The sequence below is a fragment of the Vidua macroura genome, chromosome 1, assembly GCF_024509145.1.
Source record: "Vidua macroura isolate BioBank_ID:100142 chromosome 1, ASM2450914v1, whole genome shotgun sequence".
NCBI lineage: Eukaryota > Metazoa > Chordata > Aves > Passeriformes > Viduidae > Vidua > Vidua macroura.
This window is the reverse complement of record NC_071571.1, coordinates 120,253,290-120,278,165: the sequence shown is the minus strand read 5'-3', so window position 1 is coordinate 120,278,165 and position 24,876 is coordinate 120,253,290. Positions and strand designations below refer to the sequence as shown.

At 36.6% G+C, this 24,876-nt stretch overlaps 1 protein-coding gene across 1 annotated transcript in view; it reads right to left on the bottom strand.

The window, feature by feature from the left end:
- The window catches only part of PREX2 (phosphatidylinositol-3,4,5-trisphosphate dependent Rac exchange factor 2), a 144,977-nt gene that overhangs the window by 85,500 nt on the left and 34,601 nt on the right, over positions 1 to 24,876 (bottom strand). The window contains exons 9-19 of the mRNA XM_053986522.1: positions 19,051 to 19,200; positions 16,355 to 16,499; positions 14,723 to 14,823; positions 10,852 to 10,955; positions 9,494 to 9,543; positions 8,861 to 8,940; positions 8,045 to 8,113; positions 6,738 to 6,880; positions 6,486 to 6,578; positions 5,142 to 5,290; positions 465 to 550 (exon numbers count right to left, since the gene is read on the bottom strand). Coding sequence (XP_053842497.1) covers positions 465 to 550; positions 5,142 to 5,290; positions 6,486 to 6,578; positions 6,738 to 6,880; positions 8,045 to 8,113; positions 8,861 to 8,940; positions 9,494 to 9,543; positions 10,852 to 10,955; positions 14,723 to 14,823; positions 16,355 to 16,499; positions 19,051 to 19,200 — 1,170 coding nt within the window. The remainder of the gene's footprint in view (positions 1 to 464; positions 551 to 5,141; positions 5,291 to 6,485; positions 6,579 to 6,737; positions 6,881 to 8,044; positions 8,114 to 8,860; positions 8,941 to 9,493; positions 9,544 to 10,851; positions 10,956 to 14,722; positions 14,824 to 16,354; positions 16,500 to 19,050; positions 19,201 to 24,876) is intronic.

The window sequence follows — 24,876 nt, the reverse complement described above, 5'->3', positions numbered from 1 at the left end:
AATAGTATTTATGTGAACCATCTGCAATTACTAAGACAAAGCCACTAACACTCTTGAAAAGATTTGTAAAAAGCACATTTCCTTGCAAAATGTTTTCAGAACATTGCAGAACCACACAGCCACCTAACAAATTAACACACAGGTTCCCAACAGCCACTCATTGGACAAAGTTGTATTGCATCCTTCAGCTACTCCTTAATCTGTAAAGAATGCACAGCTTTAACTTAACTTTGCTACTTTGGTATAAATACATTTAAAATAAAGAGTTGGAAGATGTATTCATGTGTACAGGGTATAAATACACAAAACTTATATATTTGAGTTTATTTAATATAGTTTGTTACTTTGGGAAAAATAAAAAAATCTAAGATGGATTACTGGACCTAATTTTGACTTATCTCAACCAAGTCATTTAGATATTAAACGCATATTTACCAGTACCATTGACAGCTCTTATGGCTTACCTCTCCCAACAGCATGGACAACAGATGGGCCAAAACCTCGGATTTGGAATCCAAGTCCATCTGCAGAGTCAGGAATCTTCACTGTCCTGATACAAACAAAGATTTAACATGAATGGAGCAAAAGGTAGCATTTTGCTATTCAGCAGTATGTAGGTTACAAGGGTGTAAAACTCCACACTTTTATTCAAATCAGTTTTCAGATTTTGTAGCATTCATATTCCAAATACCATGCACCACTGGCATCAGAAATAAGAGCAAGCTGAAATAGCACAAAAAATCTATTTCACAGGGAAATTCAATATGCTGATTATAATCAAAACACTACCATAGATTTAAAATTCCTCCCAAATGGACTGATCTTTAGGTAAGTTGCTGTAGCACAGAAACACTGAAAGCCCTGGGAAGGTAGGCAGTCTCTCCCAGCCAAGAGGACAGAGCCTGAGGACCAGGGATCACAGCAGGTCTGATCAGAGAAGCTGCAGAAGTCTGCAGAACTCAGATCCAGATTACATTTTAACAGAATCACAGAATGTGCTGAGCTGGAAGGGACCCACAAGGATCATCAAAGTCTGACTCCTGGCCTTGCACAGACACCCCAAGAGTCACATCATGTGCCCAAGAGCACTGTCCAAACACTTCTTGAACTCTGTCAGGCTGATGCTGTGACCACTTCCCTGGGGAGCCTGTTCCAGTGCCCAACCACCCTCTGGGTGAAGAGCTTTTTTATAATATCCAACCTAAACCTCCCCTGACAGAATTACAGGCCTTTCCCTCGGGTCCTGTCACTGGTCACCACAGAGAAAAGATCAGTGTCTACCCCTCCTTTTCTGCTCCCGAGGAAGTTGCAGACTGCAGTGAGGTATCCTGTCATAAAAGGAAATTTTTTTTGACAAGCAGGACTTTCCTCTCATGAAGCCATGCTGATCAATGACTGTGTTGTCTCTCAGGTGTTTTTCAATACCTCCCAGAATAATCTTCTCCATAACTTTACCAGACACAGAAGTGAGACTGACAAGCCTGTAGTTTCTCAGGTCCTCTTTCTTGCCCTTCTTGAAAACTGGGACAACGTTTGCCAGCTTTCAGTCAGCTAGTACCTCTTCAGATTCCTAAGACAACTCAAAAATCATCAAGAGAGTCTTTACAATGACAGCAGCTAACCCTCTGAGGATTCTTGGGCTCATGAGACCCCATAGATTTGTAGAGTTCCAACTGAAGCATCAGATCTCACACTATTTCAGGGTTGTCTGAGAGTTGATCATTCTCACAGTCATGGTCCTCCAGCTCAGGGCACTGAGACCCCCTTTGGACCACCACCCATGTCAAAGATGGAGGTGAAAAATAAATTAAACACCTCTGCATTGTCCCTGTCCCCATCTGTGAGGTGACCATCCTGTAACAGGTCAACGTTGTTTTTACATTACCTATTGCCATTAATATACTTGAAAAACTCTTTATTGTCCCCCATATTTCCAGCCAGCTTCACCTCCAGTTGACCTTTGGCCACATGAATTTTCTCCCAGCAGTGGTGAGCAGCATCTCTGTATTCTTCCAACACCACTTGACCTTGCTTCCATTGGGCATACACTTTCCTTTTTAGCTTTATTTCCAGAGAAGATCCCAGTTTGACAAAGCCGATCTTCTGCCTCACCTGCTTGACTTACAACATTTGGGAATTGCCTGCTCCTGTGCCCTTAGGAGGTGATGTTTAAAAAATGACCAGTACTGATGGACCCCAACAACTGCAAAGACATTTTCACTCTGAAATAATGAATCCCATCAGGTGTGAGTAGACAAGGTGTTGAGTAGATCATCCCATGGTCAACAAACCCAAAATTTTTCTGCTGCCACCAACCTTGGAGCCATGCATTGACCTGATGGATCTGCCTAATCTTATTGATATTATTCCTTGTTACTGGAAGAATCAATGAAATCAACTACCATGCTCCTGATCCCTCTACCAATCATCCCAGGGCACTGAAGTCTGTTTTGATTGCCCTTGGACTTCCCTGTTTTATTTTATTGCCAGTTTGAACAACCAATAGTGGATAGTAATCAGAGGGCCCTAGTAGACTGGAGAATTTTCCAGTAATGTCCCTTATCCGAGCCCCTAGGAGACAGCAGACTTCCCTGTGAGCTGGGTCAGGTCTGCCTATCAGCCCTTCCATTCCCCTTAGAAGGGAGTCTCCTATCACAACTATCCTTCTTTTCCTATTAATGGAGGAGGTCCTGGTGCAGGGTGCAGGTGGTGTTGTTTCAGGAGGCCCCACCATCCCAGAAGGATTCACATATCTCATCAGTTATTCGGCCTTCTAGCTCCAGAGTCCCACACCTGTTGTAAAAGGTACCAATCCTACTTGCCAAATTCAGAGAAAGAGGAACCTTCTTGCTGGTACGTGCTGTGATGTGCCTCCAGCCTTCATCTTTAACAGACCCCTGGCTAATTTAACAGTCCTTTGACTAATTCCCCTGCAGGGCTCTGGGTCCATCTGCTTCTTCACCATAATGGAGGTTCAAGACTCCTGGGAGTCTGAGACTGTAGCATTGCTGAAAATGATCTCTCTTTTGTTCGTTCACTCAAACACTGCATAGCCACTTGACTTCTTGCTGTAGCTCCACCTGCAATACAGCTCCTCAAACACAGCACACTTTCTGCAAAATAGCTCTTTGTAGTCCCCAGCCTTGCAAAGAGGCATCAGGCTCTCCCAGCAGCTTGTGCCTCTCCTTGCTGAGTTTTCTTGAAATAATGTTTCATTGCAGTTTTTCTGAGCAGCTACAGAAAGTACTGAGTTTTGTAAAGTAAGAATTATCCAGTGCTGTTTGTATGACTTGTAAGCACACTGTGCTGTGATCCTGCTTGGTCTAAGAACAAGAGTAATAATCCTACCAACAAAAACACAATTCTGAGAATCAATATTCACATCTACTCCTTAAAATAAAGCCCTGAGTTCACCCAAAGTAAGCTAGCATACCCTCATGATATCAGCTCAGGGTCTACAAAAAGCAACACAGCTGCATTAGCCCTTATCAGACCTAGTTAGGTCATGCATAACAGTGCACTGATTTAACTTTGCAGCCATTCCATCTAGAGCCAGCTCTGTTATTATTTCAGAGATCTTTGCCCCAAGCTCCATTTCCCATTGCAAAAGTAAACAAATTCAAATCAATGCGGAAAAGAGATTTTAAAATACATTTGGACTGTAGCAAACTTGATTTACAGGCAGTTTTGAATAAGACAATTGCATCATTTCTTGCACTTCTTTTTTTTTTCCTAGTATACATAATGTTAGGCATTTGGAGATGATTATCATCAGAGGTGAGATCCAAACTTCATTGATGTCTATATTTTTAAAAATATAATATTATATAGAGAGCATTAAATTTTCACTTGAAACATTTTGTAAGTATAACATCATTTAATATACTCATATATTAATTATTGATACCATCTATTTGATTGCATTCTGAAATTGCTTTGAGAACATGCTAATAACTATGAAAGACCATCACTGGCAGTTTAGGCTAAGAATTCAGGAGAGAACTGTCTTCTGTGAACTAGCTGTGCTAGCAGCATTTGCTGACAAAAAGCAGGGAACAGTGAGAAACAAATTTGACTTCTGTGAACTCTACATTCACTAGACCATCTCTCTCAACCTTGAAATTCACCCACAAGTTGAGTCAGAAATTAAACCAACATTTGTATTAAAGAAAGGTTAAGATATGCCTTTTATGCTTTCTACAGTCCTGTGGTCTGGGGGATTTTTTGGTGGTTTTTTTTTTTTGGGGGGGGGGGGGGGGGGTGGGAACACGTGTTATAGTATCAGTCCAGATAAGCATCTTTATGCCTTATTTATTTTTCTTAGCTCTTTTTTTCCTGTTCTGGGTGCCATTTTACTTCTCAAGACACCTTTGCTTATTAAGAGGAGAAATAGATCTTCAGTCTGCCACTTAACCAGAGCCATTCCTGAGCAAGGCACTCTGTATGCTGTGTGGTAACAGAGGATAGCACCTCTTTATTCTGCAAATTTCAAATAAAAAATTACTCCTGACTAGTTTTTCTTAGTCTTCTTCTTTTTCTTTGTTATGTATAACCTAGAAAAAAACTGCATTAACTTTATATACTAATATGCTCATTTACATATTTACTGAACCTACCTATTAAGCCTCACTCTGTATTTCTTTTACATAACAAAACTTGTGTTTAGGTAGGAATGGGCAAAACTGTGTACAAAAATGCATCTGTTTCATAAAGATGAGGAGCTGTTTATTTCCTCCTGCTGTTTACACAACCAGCACACAAGCTGAAGGGGTCCATGAGACCACAGTCTGACAATGCCAAACCAGTAACTAATCCCCAGACACAGGAATTTGTTTAATACACACAGTGAGAAGTAAGTGATCAAAACTGTCCATATAGTCAATGAAATTTCATTTGAACTTGCAGTACCTGCATGTATTTACAGTGGCAGAGCTGAAGATCTAAAGTACTCATGTGATTCTCCTGCTGACTCACAAATAGGATAAAACAAAATCAAAGCAAATCAAATTGCTTGACTTCACAAAGTCAGATCAGATACAGCATTTAAAAATCCTTTACAGTAGTGCTCTCTGAAGCTCCACTAGTCTGAAAATTCACTTCAATTGTTGTTTGTAAAATTTCCCAGAGGAATGGTAACTTACTCTCGAGGTTTGGTGCTCACAAGAACCCGCAGGGGCTTTCTGCTGTTTAAACAGGCTTTCAGGAAGCAATCCACTTCACTGAAGGGTCGCAGAAAAACCAGGTCACCATTAATGGCAAAGATTTTCTTCCCAACTTCCAAACCTGCCATCTAGAAAATAACAACACTTGTGTACATGTTCGCTTTTTATAACCACTAACATGTTTTCTTCTGCTGGCATGTAGACCAATAGAAAAAATGACATTCACATTTTCTTTACATTCTTTATGACTCCTTCACATACCATGCACAGGGGACTTACACCACAAAATGTTTCTAAAACTGGTTAAATTCATGTGAAGGGTAAACACTCATTCTGAAGAGAGCTAAATACAAGACCTAGTATTAAGCAAGATTTTGTGACAGTATTACAGTATCAATTCGTTTTTTAGTAATTAACACAACAGCTTTGATTGAGCCATTTATTTTATGACAGTACTTAATTTTTCATCCACCATTTTCCAAAGGAACTAAAGCTTCTTTTCATAAAGAGAGACGCAATTAATACTTTAGTAAGTGAATATTTGCTAAGTTCCAAAACAGAGTTTTTAAACTTTTTCTAACATGAAAAGCACCATTACAGTAGAACTACAGGAGTACAAAGAGTGGCTCAAGGTATGGGCAAAGCCCTAGTGCCATCTGAGAATATGGCAGAACCTGACTGCTAGAAATCACCTCATTTAGCTCTGTGGCTGAATTATATTATTCGTTTGCTCTTTCTACTTATAATTTAAATTTGTAGTCTGCCATGAGATTTGGAAAGCCTTGAAATCTAAGTCCAAGTTTTTCTCTCATGAAAGAGCCAAACAGGAAGGCTGTAATTTATCCATTCAGGGTCTCAAATTCCAGATTTTATCTAAAGTTTGATACATCCTTTACTATGAAATATATCAACTGCAACTCACAAACTAGCTCTATACCCATTTCATATTCTACCAATAATGTTTATTTCAGTTATGGTTAAAGTCATCACTGGAATATTGTAAAATGCATAAAAATATAATTACAAGTTTTATATCATCAATCAATATGACAATTTAGCTGAGCAGAAAAATAAGTGTCAAAACTATGGTCAAAAGAATATTTTAAATAAAACAAAAAACTAAAAAGAAAACAAACAAACAAACCGAAACCAACAACAGCAACAACAACAAAAGGGAAAAGAGAAAAAGATTCATAGGCACAGCTTTCTTGGTTAATGCTCACTGTCGCCTTCTACTACTATAGACTCTCCTACATGATGTACAAAACATACATTTGTGATCAAGTAAATACAACAGGAAAGATAATTTATATTATTTCATACCTCAGCATTTGATCCTTTCTCCACCACTTTTATAATTGGCACCTTATTTTTATCTTCTAAACCAAAACCATAGGTTCCTTCATTAGATTTAATCTGTAAAAAAAAAAAAATTTAAATATTGTTCAGAAAGGCATTAATGAAAACTGAAGTATGTCTTCATTAAATAACAATAAACTCCTAATGTCCTAATACATTGTCACTATGACCAATTTTTTTATTCATCAACACACACAGTGATGGTGTTTCACTCACCAGTAATGACTTGGCTATGACATTTTCCACTACTTTCAGATCATGTTTCATGAGTCTGTGCTTCATATTTGATCCTTCCATTTCTTCATCCGCATAAAAGCGGAACAGCAGTGGTTCATCTTTAAATTCACTTTTCTCTAACACTGTGTATGACAGAAACCCACACATATTAATCTTTATTTTCTTTTTAACTTTTGAATATCATGTCTTTCATGAACCATTAAATACTGAACATGCATTCACCTATTGAATGCTAGCAAAATATTTTTGTGTGTGTATGTAGTGAAATCTTTTAACATAGACAACTATTGTTATTTGGATTCATTACAGAATTACAGATTCATTACAGAGAGATAGGTATCACTAATCACATTTTTTCAACTACAACATCTGGATTCCACCAAGCTGAGAAAGATGTATTAGCCTGAAATAGTTTTAGTGAAAGTACTAAGCACAAGGGTTCTTACTAAAAGGGATTTTAAAACATGATTTTGAAAAGTTCTGCTGGACAGCTGCAGAAGATGCTCACCACCAAGTTGTGGCACTCTCCAGATGGTGAAGCATGCTGGGTTTAGAATTAGAAGCAGGTTTGCTGGGGATGTGGAAGCAAGCAGAACAGACAATGGATGCAGTTTTTGTGTTCAAAAGCCAAAGGAAAAAGAATGAACAATACTGGAGAGTATGTTCTCAACTCCTTGTCTAAACAAACTGATAAAAAATATTTCTTCCTCTTTTCATTTCAGTAAATGACCTACTACTTCAATCCTTTCACTGAAATCTTCCCTCTGATAGTCTTAAATGAGTCCTTGTTCACCTTAATTTTGGTGTTGCACTTATGTCTGGTCTCCTCTCCCTTCTTTGTTCTTTGCTATCCTTATGATTTTCTCATTTTTTCCAAACCACTTTCTCCCATTTTCACCACTTTTTTGAAGTCCTGCTCCTTGATACTTTATTAATTGCCCCCAAAAATTCACAATTCTTTCCTATGTTATTTTTATTGTCTCATCAGTGCCAACATGCATTACTTTCTTAAGACATTTCTTGCAAAGTGATGAATAAACCTGCCCCCACTAAATCCTTTAGTGGATTAATTCCTCAGCACTTGCTATAAAATTTGATATAATTTTCAGAGTACACAATAGATATTTTTTTCCTTGAAGACTGTAGCATCAATCTCATTAGTGATACAATAGAAGAACTTTCCATCTGTTCTGTAATATCTTTATCAGCCTCTGCATTTCCTTCCAACTGTGCAGATAACATTAAACAGAAAGTAAGCATAGCTTGTACAGAATGTATTTACTTACCATGGTGCATAAACCCATTATCACAAAGAGCTACACCAAATATCATAGCTTCCTCCCTTGTCCGGCAATCTCCCTGTGAAAACACAGTACATTTTTAAAATGTATTTAAAAATATTAACAAAATGGAAACTGTGCACAATGGCATAATCTCGCAGGGATGGCAATTGCTGTAGATTACATTTGCCACCATCACCTTTATGTATACAATTCTAGCATATATATATATATATATATATATATATATATATATATATATATATATATGAACCAGTATATACATGTTTATCATAGAATCAGATAGTAGTTTGGGTTGAAAGGGACCTTTATATGCCATAATGCTCTACAATTACAAATAAATAGGAAAATACTTGAGTAAGGCTGCATTCTCCATAAAAATTGAACATAACAGAACCTATAAGCATCAAGGTTTTAAACTTATTTTATGGAACTAGTGCATGTTGACGAAGTGAACAGGATACCATGCTGTTTTTTCTCATTCATTTAAAAGGAAACAGAATTGATGGCAGCAAATTTGCGCATCTAGTTAGTAATTTAGAGTTTCTCATTTCATTTTAAGCTATGGACAGTGTTATATGCTGAATCACAAAGCTAAGTGTCATCAAAACATTTCAATTTCATTTCAGATAAGGAAGATAAGCACAATAGGGATGAAAAGCATAGCTGATGACAGCTGATTTCTGTTACTTTACAGGTTTAAGAAGATTACACAAAGTGTTTGTATGTTGTTCTCGATATAGCACTAGCTTTCAAATCAGAATTTAAATGCAAAATATACATAAATCCAAAGGTGTCTACTTGCCTGGGCAATCAACCAATCTATGAATTTGTTAGCCATAACCACAGATTTGTAGGTTCTCAAGTGATAGTCTTTATCCCTGTCCAAAATAACACAAAACAATTTTTCAAAATCAAACAAAAGCTCAGAAGAAAGAGAAAAATAATTGTAGTTTATAAGCAAGTTAGTGCAAGCATGAATTGAGCACTTAATAATGGTTGAGAAGTTTTCTCTGGAGGAAAAAAATAGCAAATTAAGTCTTTCTTGTAGACAGAAAGGAGGAGGCTGATCACAACTTATTTGAGTGATATTGTCACTGGAGTATAAAGGCAGGTGTGCTGTTCTGGGACTATTCAAATGAGATCATGGTGTCTTAGTAAAGGAGTGCACTAATGTATACAGTAAGCATATAAGCATATCCATCAGGACGTAGGAGGCTCTAGAAGTCCATTTAAAAAGTTATAGTGAACAGAGTTGGCAGCCACTTAGTGGTTCAGTTATGCTTTTTGTCTTGACAGCATTTCAATTTTATCCAATTACTCTCAAAAGACCAATCTTGAAAGGATGGGTTAGGTTCCTACATTCAAACACAGTATCTTCAGATCATGTACTTCTTCCAAATGACTCCCTCAGGATTTTCCAGTTGGACTCACCTAATTACTGGGGTGAAGAGACTGTGAAGGCGACAGTACAGTCGTACACCCTGTTAAAGAGAAAGAGGTGGTGAGTTAACCACACATTCACATCAAAGACAAGAGGCAGGGACATAGTAAGGAAGCCTGAATGTTGCCAGTGGATTTAATTTACATAGTAAAAAGATCTGTTCAAATGCCTATGTATTTTCATGTGCCAAAACAATGTTTCCTGATAACAATATTAATGAATAAATTATGAGAACAAAAACATTTCAAATCTAACCTAAGCTTACTGAGACACATGCAAAACAGATTAGCTTTAAGGTAGCATTAAAAAAATTCTGAATGTTTGAAATACTTAGAAATAAAAGATAAATCAATGTTTCCATGCATTAAGGTTGTCCCAAACCCTGGTTGCTATTCTACACACAACTGAGTAATTAAAGTAAAAAACACTGCATTTCATTATATGCATCAATACTTTGCTTATAAATTAGAATAATAACTAATCAATTTTTAAAATGCAAAAAGATTCAAAGATTAGAAATGTTTTCTATTAAAAGCAAATAAATGATACATCTGGAGTAGTTTAAGAAACTAATACTATCAGAAAATTGTATTTTAAAAGAAGAAAAACACATTAGTATTATTTAGGAAACTATCAAAAAGCAATTATGTTTACAATATGCAAGTATAATGAATAAAACTTGTGTCAAATTAGATTCCATCCTACTTTGCTCTGCCTGGGAGTTCAGTATTGTAGATTCCTCTAGATGCACTTTATATTAACAAGTGGAGCAAAAATTAAATTATGCTGCAGTGTAATACCCAAATGCAGACATTTTCTACTGACTCCAAATCATGACAAATTTGAATATTAATGAGTTTCAAGGAAACTTTGATCAATCTTTTCATTGTTATCAGTAACATAGGTGGGTAGTATAACCTATTATGTCTAAACATCTATGTGACTTTAGATTTACCACCTAGATTGGACACTAATAAAGGACACATATTTTAGAGAAATTTGAAAGCAGTTTCCTACATATATCTTTGTATCTATGAGAAGGGACTAAAAAATACAATAGACTGAACCTCAGCTTGAGGATTACCCAGAAACACAAGCAATGCATCCTGCATATGAAACCACTGAATAGCAACTATAACTATATAATAGCAAACTGTCATTTTGTATTTAAAATGTGTAAAAATTAACCAAAAGCTTAGAAATGGAAAACTGAATTTGATTCACATAAATATAGAGTGGTAACTGTGAGGGGATGTTGTTTATCCCAGTAAATCTTATATTACTTTTCAAGCAGAATCTCAATTTCTCATGTGTTCTTCCTAATAATAGCAACTATTTTATTGTGTACCTTGGAGATCACATCCTGCATCTCATTTCTGGGATAGTATGTTCCATCATCATATCGGAATCTGTACAGCATGTGTTCAGGTTTGAATTGGTGCTTATCTGTAACTAAATTAAAAAAAAAAAAAAAAAAAAAAAAAAAGCAACTTTGTTAGATGACTTTCTAAAGAAACCAAGGAGAGAGAAAGAGGTCAGCATCATTTCTTCTAATAAGAGCCCTAAACACAGCAATAGGTAAATTTCAAAAGGGGGGCCAGGAAGCCCAATTAGATCATCTGCCCTAAGCTCCTTTATGCCACTGGTGACAATATTTCTTACAACGTTTAAGTAGTACAGAAGAAAACAAACAGTTTCAAGTCACAGGGCAAAGGATAAGGAAGACAGGCAGGGGACAGCATGAAAAATTAGGCACTCAAATCTTTTTAGTCTTCAGTGTTTTTGCAGAGCTTATCAAGCAAATAGTCAAATAAGACTTATTTTGCAACTATTCATATTATTCTTCCACATTATTTTCTGTCCTCATTCTTGATGAGGCCAATCTCAGATGATTCAGTAAATATACAAACAGTTCACAACACATTTGAAGAGTCTTGCAGTGGGAACAAAGGAGAGAGGAACATCTCCCTCTATATACAGCCACCTTATTATGAAAATGCTGATAATCTATTTCCCCGAGGACCTGGGAAAAAGGATCTTAACAGCTGGACTTCCAGAGTTTCACAAGCTTCCAGCAACAAACCTCACAACTTCAAGTGTTTTATCAAAACAGGTCATATGATAGGATACAAAGGTTCTCCTGGAAATGCACTGCTACAGATCTTTCTGAAAAACAGCTGATCCTTTCGATGGTTGAGGACAGGCTTAGGAATTATCACCATCCTAAGATAACTACTTTATTCATTACAGCTTTACTTGCAGTTGTACACTTTAATTTTGGAAGTCAATTTACATGTCATCAACTGATAAAGGAAGGTACTGTAATGCCTTTATTTATCAGAGTAACACACCTGAGCGAGTTAGGTAATTCTGTGCATGCCTTCCTATAGCAAGTGATTAAGCCATCATACATAATTCTCTTCCAAAAATTTAGTTAGGCATCATAAACTTTGTATAGTGAGATGCCTTCCATCTATATCGTTTTTCATGCCTCTTCAAGCTCTTTAGTATTTCCATACATCATCTGATACATAGACATAAAAACTGAACTTCATATATTAAGTGTCATGTGCAAGAGCAAAATAACATCTCTACCTGTATTTGATATATCTACTAACAGTAAAGCCCAGGACACTATTCCAATTGAACTGATGGTTATTCAAAATAATTCCTAAGGTCTTTCATGTATCCTTGCCTCTAAATACTTGAGATACAGACTGAAAAATTTTCACTTATAATGCCTAACCTAAGTACCTATGTGAATTTTAATGGAATATGACCATTTAACTAAGAAAAAAGATGTCTTCTAGCTCTATAATTAAAAAATATTCCTACTGTTGAAGAAAAAATAATGTATTCCAATAGATTAATTAATAAAAAGTGTTCTTTATAACCAGTAAGTTCCAAAAATAAAAAAAAAAAAAACAACACCATCAAGATAGTTTTGCCTAAAGCCAAATTATTCCTCACTCTTACAGGGTTGTGCTGGGAGGGAACCAGGATGACAAAGCACCTTTCCTTTCTTGCATGCCCTTGACAGACAGAGCAGGCTATGCCCTCTAAGGAACACAAGTACCACTTTGTCTCTGCAGCCCCAACTTACCACAGTGCACCAGAAACTAAGGGAGTAGCTCCACAGAGCTGAGACATAATGGGTTTCAAACACTTAAGCTCACAAAAAGCTGCATTACCACTAAAATAAGAAAGGCCAAGTTGTTTTGTGTATCATTTCCAACACTGTACCCACATTTATATTGGGATAGGTATTTATATGGCATATGCTACAAAAAGGGAGCCGATCAAGGTTTAAACTGGTTTTTTAATTTTTTTTGCCAAGGTAATTTTAAATCAGATCATTACATCAGTCCAAGAAACCTCACAGCCACATAAATACCTCTTCATTTTAAAACTATCTGATATTCAGTTTACTTTTGTAACTACAAAGCTCCTTAATCCATTGAGACAAGGCTTCCATCTCTAATCAGCTGCAGTGAGTGGACAAAGTACCTCATACCATTGACTGGTATCAGTCATTTCAAATATCAGAAAATTCCACCAGGTAGCTTTAAAATAGCAGCATACAAACAGATTTTCCCCCTTATATAAAAGTAGAGGGGAAAAAAAGGAAAAATGTAACTTTTCTGCTTGCTAGAGTTCACACATCAGGAAGTACAACAATGTCCATCACGACATGGTTCTGTCATTGCTAGAATGAACTCCAGCACAATGACAATAATGACCAGCCTACTGAATATGCAAGTTCTCAACAAAGGACTCTACAATATTTGCAATGTAAATAACAGCCAAACATTCTTCCTCCCTTGCTCCCTCTGTGAAAACAGATGGTTCATTCAGCTTTATTTTAGGAATGCTATTTTCAGTGAACTACAGCTGGATTCACTATTCAAAGTAGCATGTCTGGCTCACATTTCTATGCTCTAATATAATTACCCTTTTATCTCATGAAGTTACACAATATTCATTTAACTTTACATTGAGAAAATCTATGGGTGTATTTAGGATATGAATTACAAGATCAGGAGAAGAATCTCTGGCAACAGAATTATTCTATTGAAAACAGTTCAGTGTGTGTAGTAAACATAATAGCATCTGACATTTGAATAATGGTGGAAGAAAACCATGTAGACTGACATTAAAGAAATGACAACTACATGACTACTGATGAATAACCTTAATATTTTTCCTCCTACTCCGCATATGTTTAAAACACGCCCAGCTCAGTGGCACTATGTTTCTCCCACTTTCTTTCCAGTCAAGGACACTAAAATCATTGCAAAGAAATTAAGTATTAAATTAATTGCTGGCTGGAGTACAGAAGTATTAAAATGTATATTGTCAAAGATTCCATCTAAATTTACACCCTGGATCTATGATGGCATGGTAACTAACTTGACAGCTTTGTTTTGAGTGACTGTACCTATCATATTCTGTAAAACATGGCTTCAAAACCAGAAGTTTCTTCAGTTTACTTATATGGTCCTGTTAGACTATACCTTGTAATAACAGCAGAGATACGGACATGCTCTTGTAAGAGAAAAATGTTGCCAAAGCAAATTACCTGCAGAAATCAAATCTTCTTACTGGCTAAAAAATTGAACCCTTTCAGTGATACTTCTCTCCACAATAAGCTAAATGCAGAGAGTTGAATGCAAATTTCAGCGTCAAAATATCAATTTTAGTAACTACACAATGTAGTGAAGAGAAGGCCTAAAAATTCAAAAGATTAAACTGTTGAGTTACAGATTCATCAGCTCCACTTGTAACATCTAACAGATGAGCAGGCACATTTATCAAAACAGCCAGATGTGACTCACTGTCATGTAAAATTCCTAGTTGAACACTTTTCCTAAAATGCCTGGCCTTAATAAAGGTTAGAATCCTTAGAAGTAGTGTACTATTCTGTGTTTCCCCAGAATTTCTTTTTGCTTACAAAAGAATAGCAGTGTTTCTCTAGATGTTTTTTTCTGATGTTGTGATCCCATCAGCATAGAGAAAATCTGATTAAATCAGTGGAGCCTTTCCCAGTAAATCTGCTATGGACATGGACAATGGCCCCATGAGACCCCTGGAAGGATATCGTGCAGATTCTACAACCTGTCTTGTGTTAACAAGACCATCTTTTTGTCAAACAAAATTAAGTCCATTCTAGTTAGAGCAATTATCTTGAAAACAAGTCAGATAAAATGAACTCTATTTACCGTGGTGAATAATGCCATTCTCGAGTAAAGCTTGGCCAAGATGAACACCTTCTTCAGATTTGTGTATCTCTCCGATTTCCAATAGCCAGGACACAAATTCACTGAAAAAACAGATACAAAAAACAAATTTTACATCTCATACCAGATCTACTGCATGTCCTTCTCCATTACTAGTGTTTCTTACTAGTCTTGTAAATGATTCTTTAGCCTAATGATCCTCAAAATGTCATACCACCTTTAAAAAACTCATGCTTTACAGCTTTTCTATTATTTTGACATAGCCACATATGGTTTCCTATGAGATGTCTTTTCTGCTCAGAAATTTTCCATGCATGAAGTTAACCTGGTGCATAGTAAAGATTTTCCATGTTTTCTGGGATATCCTCAACTAGCATAGCTGCATTTGATCAGACAGACCAATATAAGGCAATCCTAGGCATTCCTACTGCACCTGCCCGGGGCAGGTATGCCAGGATGGCAGAACACAACCACAGTATAAACAGTAGGCTAGTTACTTCCAAGGTGTGTCAAACATATTGACATCCAGAGCATATATACCAAGTATATATTCATGTGCAGAAAATGCCTGGCTTCTACCAAAGCAAAGGTGATGTAGTTCAGAGACATTGGATCTACACCACATAAGATGTGCGTATCACAAATCAAAAGTGCAATGAGGTAGTGCAACCTTCACATTCATGGGTTTTAATTGGTGACCCTGGGACCAGCAGAAGCATTCTTCAATGCAGTTCACTCCAAAGATAGCACTGAAAAGAAGCCATTTGATGGTTGATTTAAATGGCTCCTCACCATGAGTGTGTTCTTCACCTGCATCCAACAACTTTACTGAGGAAACATGATTCTACCATAACGGAATCATTAATCTTAATCCCGATTTCACGTCTCTCCAACCTTGTCACTATTGACAGCCCATAAGACTCCACCAAGTTTTATTTCCCCTTTTGAACCCAGTGGTATCTTCTCAACAACTTTTTTGTGCAAAACACTCTATTTTATAAAAATGCTTTTTACACTTAACTTGTGGTCATAAGTTTTCATACTTATCTTATGGCCAAATAAGTGATAACCCTTCTGTCTCCCAAATGATTCTTTTTTCATATACACATTTTAAGGGCATCTATTTCTTTTTCAGTCTTCTCAAGCCATAGGCATAATAAGGCTTTATAAAGATCCTCCTGATAATTTAAACACGTAAACCTTATTTTCTAACTCTATTTCCTGACCTTCAAGCAAGAGGAGGACAGAAGCTGTTTTTAAAAAAAAAGATTACTTAAGTGGAATAAATAAAATTTTGCACTCCAAACTAGTCATTCCAGATACAAAATGCATTTAAAAGTTGGGAATTATCTCTTGAGAGAAACTGATTCACTTGATGCATTTCCATATTTTCATCATGCCCTTAGCAGCCTTGTCTCTTTAATAGAGCTACTTTGCAAAACAAGTACACATTCATAAATTTCAGGCAGACCATTTTATATACTGGCTAAATTCTGTGAGGCAAATAGGCCTAACAGACATTACAAATGAAGTGTGGTTTCTACAGAATCCCAAAGCAGATTTAAAATGTGGGTTTAAATGGTAAGAATTCAGGCTATCAAATGCATATAATACCTTCCAAGAAAGCATTTGGGGAAAGTAGTTAATTTCCTCTTCCTGTCTTTGATGAGATTCCCTTGTTTGCACATCATTTTGTACAATCTTTCTCCTTGCTCAGAGATCATCACCCAAGTGTCCTGTTCCATGCCCAATTTTAAACCTGCCAAAAATGCATTAACATTTTATGTAGTTATATTGCCATTATATTTCAGTATCTTCCCTGAAACAGAAAAGCAATACTGGTATTTTACATATGAAAAAAAGTTAAAGAACTGATTTTCATTTTCTCATGATCAAGTTAAACCATGAACATCTGATCTTCATAAAGCATAACTAAAAGATGGTTTTCTCACAGAGAATTTAATTTGTTAGTCTATCTACATCACTATTTATTTTATAGTAATAACTGACACCAGTATATGAACATTTGCAAAGGAATAGTCATGTGTTCACAAGTGTAAAATAAGGAGCCTTGGTTTTGCACTTATCATGTGATAATAAAGAGATCTTCACTGAAAGGAATATTTTTCAAATTTCCAGTTAATAGTAGTAACATAGATAATTCACCCCTTTTCCACAAAAGCATTCAGGCTTGGCAGGGGAGCTGGGACTTGGAGATCTTTATGGTCCCCTTCAACCCAAGTCATTCTATGATATTCCATCTGAGTACGGGTCTGGTACGTCTTTAGTTCTGAAAATACAGCCTGAAGAAATGTGTCTGTCATGAGAAGCTAACAGTGGTACTAGGAACAGAACAAGGATTGTCTCTCACCATCCGTGAACCAGATAGCAGTGATGTCACACGAACAAATAAAACTTGCAGTACTCCAGGAAAAAGAAAACTGAACTAATATACTACTTCTGGAGCTTATAGGATGTTGATGCTGTTATTTGTATTGACATTTCAAGTAAGGTCATCATGGCATCATCAATCCACCACCTTTGAAATAAATCTCTAACTTGCTGAATGCCTCAGGGGTTTACAGGAAAGCCAACAAACTGACAGAAAATTTCTGCAAGAAGTTTCCAATACATCTTGATTTCCTCTAGCAAGCAAATACAATCCACAAAGTGGTCCTAGTTTATAATCTTATTACAAAAGCTGAAAACTCTGCTAAATCACTTAATTCAAAGCATTTGTTCAGCTCCTTTTTGTTCAGCTTCTGCTACATGGATTCCAAGTAAAAGTAGAGGTTTAGCTCTCTCAGTCCATTGAATCTCTAAGTCTTCCAACTCATTTGGTTTTTGACAATTCTGTGTTGCAATCTGAATCTATGTGTGTCTTGTCTCCTCCTCGCTTCATGGTTTTCTCCTTTGTGGCAAACCCACTGAGAACATCAGGACCTGAAAGCTTCTACAAATTATAGGATGCTAAAATCCTAAGACATGCATTGGCTTCGGGATGGCTACCTCAGACCTCCAGCTCGCCAAAGTTTAGCTCCCGCTCATTTCTATTACCAGCTGCTCAGTTGATTAGTGTGAAATAGTAAGAATTCATCAACACAAAATACTACTACTTACTCTTTGTATTTCTTGCCTAAAGCATCAAGAGCCTAAGGGAGACATGAAACTTAACAGAGGAGTAAGATTTACTGAAAACGCTTTAGTCAGTTCCGAACAAGGTCTTATACAGAAGCAGAAAAATCTGGGTTTTTTTGCATTTGACACCATGTCTACCACATTGCTTTTTTATTTTTTAAACATTTTTAATATTTTAAAAGTGTTGAGAGTTTAGACCTCTAAAGCATCTTTTTAGATTTTCTGCTGATTAGCCAGTGCTGAGACACTCTATTTGAAACTCTGGTCCTACAACAGATTTTAGAACATCCAGTATTCAACTTTAAAAGACCAAAGAAAATATTGTTAGTGTCTGTGTACAACAGAGGCACAAACCAACAGTTACTGCAACAGACAATGGAAAATCTACAAAAATCAGGAAAAGAATCTAAATACAATAATATTTTCTTTCAATATCAAGGCTCCAAATAGCATTAATAATTAGGATATTTGGGCTTTCAAATGAAATTAGCTCCAGAAAATGATGATGCATCATCTTTCCCTGCTTCTACTTTGTGCTGGGTTCGCCTTGTAAACGTGAGGTAATTCATGGTCACATTTGAGATCAGGATTATATTTCATCCAAGTATTCTTCCACCTTAATTCAGTTATTCAGAAAGATAGTGGTTTTCCAAATATGATTGGAAATGGTGATTACTTTCTTGGGTAGGAGGCAATACATGTAAGATGGAGTTGTGAATGTGTTTTGTGCCATTTCAGTTTGGATAATCCACATTAAGATCCAACACAAAAAGCCTGCTCATTTCAGTGACTGCAATGGCCAGTCACAAAGGAAATCAGTGCATACAAATCCCTTGAGCCATTTAGGATAGACCCTCAGATACCACAAACCACAAAAATACACAGGTCTCAATGAATTTATGACAATTTATACTGGTTGAGGATAAGCTGTAAAATCACAGATTAAATCATCTCCCCATTCCTCAAACAGATTTACTACCAGCATGTACGATTCAAGACATTATGCCCTTCCCAGTACAAGTTTGATTCATTTTTCCCAGGCTGGTATCCATAAATCTTCAGCTGAACCTGACAAGACAAGTTTGCCTACCAGCTGGTTTTGCTTTATATCTCAACATAAAAATACAGTATGGCTTTCTGGCAGAGCAACACAAGGAAGTTTATCGACCTACCTTTTCTTCTCTCTCGCTCTTTCAAAATAGCTTCCAGCCATTCTTGCTTCTCTTCAGGGGTTTTTGCCATGCATACAAACCATTTATTCTTTGCTGTGTTGTGGATCTTCCAGCCATTAATAACAGTGTGGCCACTGCTGTGGTAGTCAGCTGGGAATAGATAAAATTGCTTAAAGAGCACCAACTCTTAAAGAAAGCAATAGCAGTAGTTGCCACAATTACTAAAAACTTATCACCACACATAAAAGCCCAGAAAATACAGAAGAATAAAAATTAATTTAAAGTTATCTGTGCGGCTGTGAACTATGGTATAACTTAATAAACTATAGTTTTAATCTTAGTAAATAGTGTTCTTTGTAAAGTGTAACAGATTTGCTTAGCATATGAAAGAAGGTATAAAGTCGACACTAAAACAGGCAGAGTCCTATTAAAAGAAAAGACAGCGGTACTTTGGAGTACTTTTGCCTTAAACTGTAATAAATAATTCCTTAAACAAGCAGCATTGTGCTTTTGCCCCTTAAATGACTGAGTTACTGTGCTGATTATCTGATTTACTATTAAGTGTAAAAAACGACTAAATTTGCAGGGGGGGAAATATAATTTCAATTTCACAAGTAATCAAAGCACAGATATTTGGTGAATTTTTACTGGTTACCTGAATAAGCAAATATCTACTCTTATTAGTTTAAACAAACTGGAATATAATAAACATGTTTCTGATCTAAAACTAAATGCATAATTCCTGAAATATATTCCTAACAGCCTCATGTTTGGTGGGCACATTATGAGAGGTAAGGGTTGCTGATGTTCTTAGATAACTAGAACTCCTGACACGTAACATGTAAAAATATCTATGCTATAGAAATCAAATTATTTACTATTTATTACTCTTTATTTACTTCTATAGCAATTGAATTTACCATGCTAGTTCATAAATCTCATGCAGACATTCCAAAACTAATCCTCTAACTATCCTTCACTAGGATTACGTTAATTTCCTGGTGGAAAAATTGTGAAGGATAAATGCCTTACGATAAATAATGTTTTTTTCATAAAACACAGACTAAAAAACTAGAGCTATCAACTACAATACAAAACACTAAGAAAAATCAAAGGTCAATATTTTCTCACCACAAACTTTCATTAAGCAGCAAAAAAGTCCTAAGGCCAACCCTGAACTAGTGCAATAACTACGCAGCTTTTCATTTAGTAAATACTTTTTTAGCCCTATTTTTTATGATGAGATGAGATTTTCTGAAACTGAAACCCTTGCTGATATGCTTGCTAAGATTTATCATAAATCTCAGCAGACATGCTAGTATCCTTTCAATAACTTTGCATTTTAATTAGATGGAAAGCAGCCAATCTTTGCATACTGGGCTGGGAAATGTCAGGAACTACTAGAAAATCATGAGACTGATGGCTAATTTCTAAACCAACAAAACTTTCTAGTACTCAAAGCATGTAAAAAAGTGCAAGCAAGTCTATGACAGGGGAAAATATGAAGTTATTTTTCCAACATCATGTTTATACCACTCAGCTATTTATCATATTTTTATTTGCATAGCATACACAGTATCCTTTGTTTCTTTAAAAACATTGTTTCTTGAAAATTACCCATCATACTATTCATACACACTTACAAAATCAGACCCAAAAGTCACGGACAAGAAATAAGTCTCAGACAGAAACTCTCAACTGACAGACAGCAGACCCTCGGGGATCAGAGGCAGAAGCACTACTGGAGGAAGTAAAGTTAAGGTTCCTTTGTTTATTTATTAAGTTAGAGGTGAATACATGTAAAAATACAGGGTCATAATTTTCCTGTGGTCTTTGTTACTGTATGTCTATCATCACAAGACACGTTGTGTAGGGAAATGATTACTGGTTCATTGAACCACAGCACTTATAGTAGTGGCCAAAAAAAATCAAAAATGAGGGCTCAGACTCATAAATGGATTCAGATTGCCTCACTTTGGACAAAAATTTGGTGTCAACTTAGTAGCTTAATTCAGAAATAAAAATGGTGTGCCCAGACACTTGAATCTCTCAACGTAGAGATGATTTTTTAAATTTGTGGTTTCCTTGGCATCTGAGGATTTGTAACTGCAGGGCCAGGAGCGCTTCGGCTGTTTGACCACACACACCTCATTCCACCACAAACTCACAGAATTCTGGGAAAGGCCCAATCACCAAGCTAGGTATTATGGCTGCCTAATGCATACAGAGGGCACTGAACTCAGGTGGATGAAAATGTACAGCAGTTGTCCAGCTTTGCTATAGTAATGCACTGCTGTGATGCCCACTTGGACTTCAGCCTCTGTCTCCAACTGCAACACATCTGCTTTCTCCTTTGCTCTTCACGCTCCCCATGAAGGGGAGCAATTCCTACAATTCTTCAAGGCTCCCATGAGCGATTTGCTCTCTCCAATACACCCAAAGTCCATAGTCAAGGGCAGTTCAGCATTACACTGTCATCCCATATAAACTCCTACCTTCTTTGACACGGCTATTGGGCGAAATCTGGTCAAGAGCTGCTGGCCAGCCAGAAGGTGTGCATGTCCTGACTGCCCAGCTGCTCTGCACATCTGCACACTCCTCACACCAATGCAATCACAGGTGGCAGCCAGGCTAAACAAACAATTTGCAAACCTGACATAATGGTTACAGAAGGAAGAAGAGCACGAGACTGCTGTTTGCTCCATGCAAAGTCTGAACAAGCAGGATCAACAAATCATTAAACCTACAACTTCACTAGGAAAGGTGATGAAAGATGAGATCATCATTTAATGTGACTTAATTTGTAATTTGAACTGCAATATACTGTTCAAAATTCAAGATTCATATCTTTGAGTGATGCATAATAAGCAATTTGTTGCAGCCATATACAAAAGAATTTTCTTCTTCCCTTAAAAAAAACCCAAAAGTCTCTGTTCTGAAGTACTTTTACATTTCTTAGAGGTTCTTAGGAGCATGAATGCTCAGAAACATCATGGAAATAATTGCTGCATAGTATCAACTGCCACCCTCCATGTGTACTTTTTGATGGAGTTTCCAGCTACTTTTATCATGTTGTGTTTTTTCTATATCATGCCTCAGTTCAAGACTAGAGGACAGAACTACTATACTAGAAGCAAACATAAATCTGGTATTTCCTAAGTCTCAAGTGCTTTTCTTCATAAACTAAGTACCATTCATTTAATGGCTGATGAATGCCTTTAGAAATGTATTTTTCTCTCAAAAGTGAATTTTAGAAACTTAGGTACAGAAAAAAAATATGATTACCATATAGCCACCTTTCTAATACTTGCAAGTAGTTGTGAAGCCACATTATTTTAAGATTATAAATAGTTTGCCCTGATAAGTAATATGCATTCCACTTTAATCAGTGCAATCAAGAAAAGCAGAGTGCTTCATGGTGCTGAAATAAAAAAAGAAAGCTGACACCAACTGTACTGCTCAGCCAAGGCCTAATTTCATCAAAGAAAAATTGCTTCTCAGAAAAAGCTTTGTTAATTTCTGTAAGCATGTCATTAGCATGATAATAAACCACACTGGGAATCTGTTGTGCTATTTCTAAGCTTCTACCCACAAACAACAAAGATTACATTCCTATATCTATCAATGCTGAGAGCAAACACTCTCAGTTGCCCCATTCCCTGGAGCTCCATGGTTCCTTATATAAGGTGAACAGGGGATCCCAAAATCTGCAGTAAAGAACTGTGGAAATATCATCCGGACTCAATAGTCTTTAATGTTTTTAAAGAGAGCCATCTGGAGTGCATGACAAAGAGTCCTGCACAGATATGAAAATATAAGCACTCTGCACCCAGAGCTTCCAGTCTAAATTAGGAATTACAGAAATTGATAGGTAATAGATGATTAAAGAGAATAAAATAATGCAATACCAAAAAAAAAGCACATGCAAAGCTAATTTGAGTGACACTAGGATATTACTCCTCTTGGGAACGCAATGAGACAAAAAGAAAACAGCAGAATAGTACTGGGTTACAGCTCAAACACGGATGACTATAGGGGATGAGAAACAAGACATCTGGGTGTAACAAATGAGAACAGTAGAGAAAGCAGGGCAGACAAAGGTTAAAGAAGGACATCATGATCTGAGTGAAAGGAAAAATATCTGTGTGAAGAGGGGGAACACAGAAGTCTCACAAGGAAGGAAAAGGGCAGGTAGAGTTAAACAAAAAAAAGGGGAGGGTGACAAGAAAAAGGCAGAAAGATGTCACAGGCCAGGGAATTAAGATAGAAATTTCCACATTTCAAAGAGAACCACAGAAAGGAGGGATGAAATAGCAGTAATTACAAGGAAAAATAAATCTTAGGATATTGGATACACTGAAATGGGAAAAGCAGAAAATGTGGTGATAAGGAAAAAATGCAGTTAAAAAGAATCATAACACAGTTTGGGTTGGAAATAGCCTGCAACAAGCAGGGACATTTTCAGCTAGATCAGGTTGCTCAGAGCTCCATCCAACCTAATCTCGAATGCTTCCAGGGACTGAGCATCCACCAAATCTAATAAGTTAGAAATCAGACTAACCAAACTATTAATGATGTCGCAGAAGTGTGGAAAGAAGTATGGATTCTGGAAATAATGTGTATATAAATGTGACAAGAACTGATATGGCTCAGGAGAGCAAGGGGGTAGGAAACATGAGCCCTCCAGGACTGGGTACAAGGCTATAGGAAATTAGGACAGTAGCAAAATTTCCTGGGGCTGAAGGACATTAGACAACTGGTGTCTGCATAGAGGAAGACTATTTGCGCTTAGCCACATTATAATTGAGGATTCATTGAGGAAGAAAACAAACAGGCAGGAAGGAAAACGAACAGTGTGAAAAAGACCAAGGACTGAATAGCTAGAACAAGTAAATGAAGAAAGGTAGGACAGATAGAGGATCTAAGAAACATTTCCTAAAGCCAACACTAAATGCATAACAATATGTGGGCAGGAGTCAGTTAAAGATGAATAGGTACAGAATTATTGGAATATTCATCAGGAAGAAGATGGGGGGTATAATCCTCTGAACACAGTAATGTTAACACTTAGAAGCAAAGAGATGCTGTCTCAGAAAGTGCCATGATGCAAACAGGGAAACTGCCTTTTCTTTCTAAAGCACATTAAGGAAGATGAAAGAAAATAAATTAAAGGAAGTCAAACAGTACATGACAGGAAAGATTGAAATAATCAAATCTCTTTTTTGCATAAACAAAACCTGAGCTTTTATACAAATAAAGCTAAAAGTTGGGCAGTGATGTAGGCTGGAAAAGGGGAATAGCAGGGTAAAGAATATTGAATAAAATATATTCAACTCAAAGAGGCTTGAAGAAATTCACTGCAGTGTACCCATAGATAGCTTGAAATCACTAACTAAATCAGTGGGCCTGGTGAAGGACATAACCCAAAACAGATGTCAAGGAGTTCTTACAAAAAATGTCTGGTAAGCAAAGACAATAAATCAAGTGTGACACCACAGTGCTCTACCTTATGTTCAGCATTTTTCACCATTTTTATCAATAGCTTAAATGGTTCAGTGGTAACATTGTCCATGAAACCAAGTCAAGTAGCATTGCAAGAGCTTTGGGGAACAAGATGTGAATTCTGAATATTTAACAAATTGTACAAATGGTAAGATAAAAGTCAGTACAGAAAAGAGAATAATTATCAGTCCTACTCTTAGACATTAATACAGTATAAAATAAAATGGGATAGGCACCAGTATTGCACAAAATACTCCGCTCTGGTTTTCTGGAACATAAATGAGAAGACTGAAAAATAATGCTCTCAGAAAAGCCAAACAATCC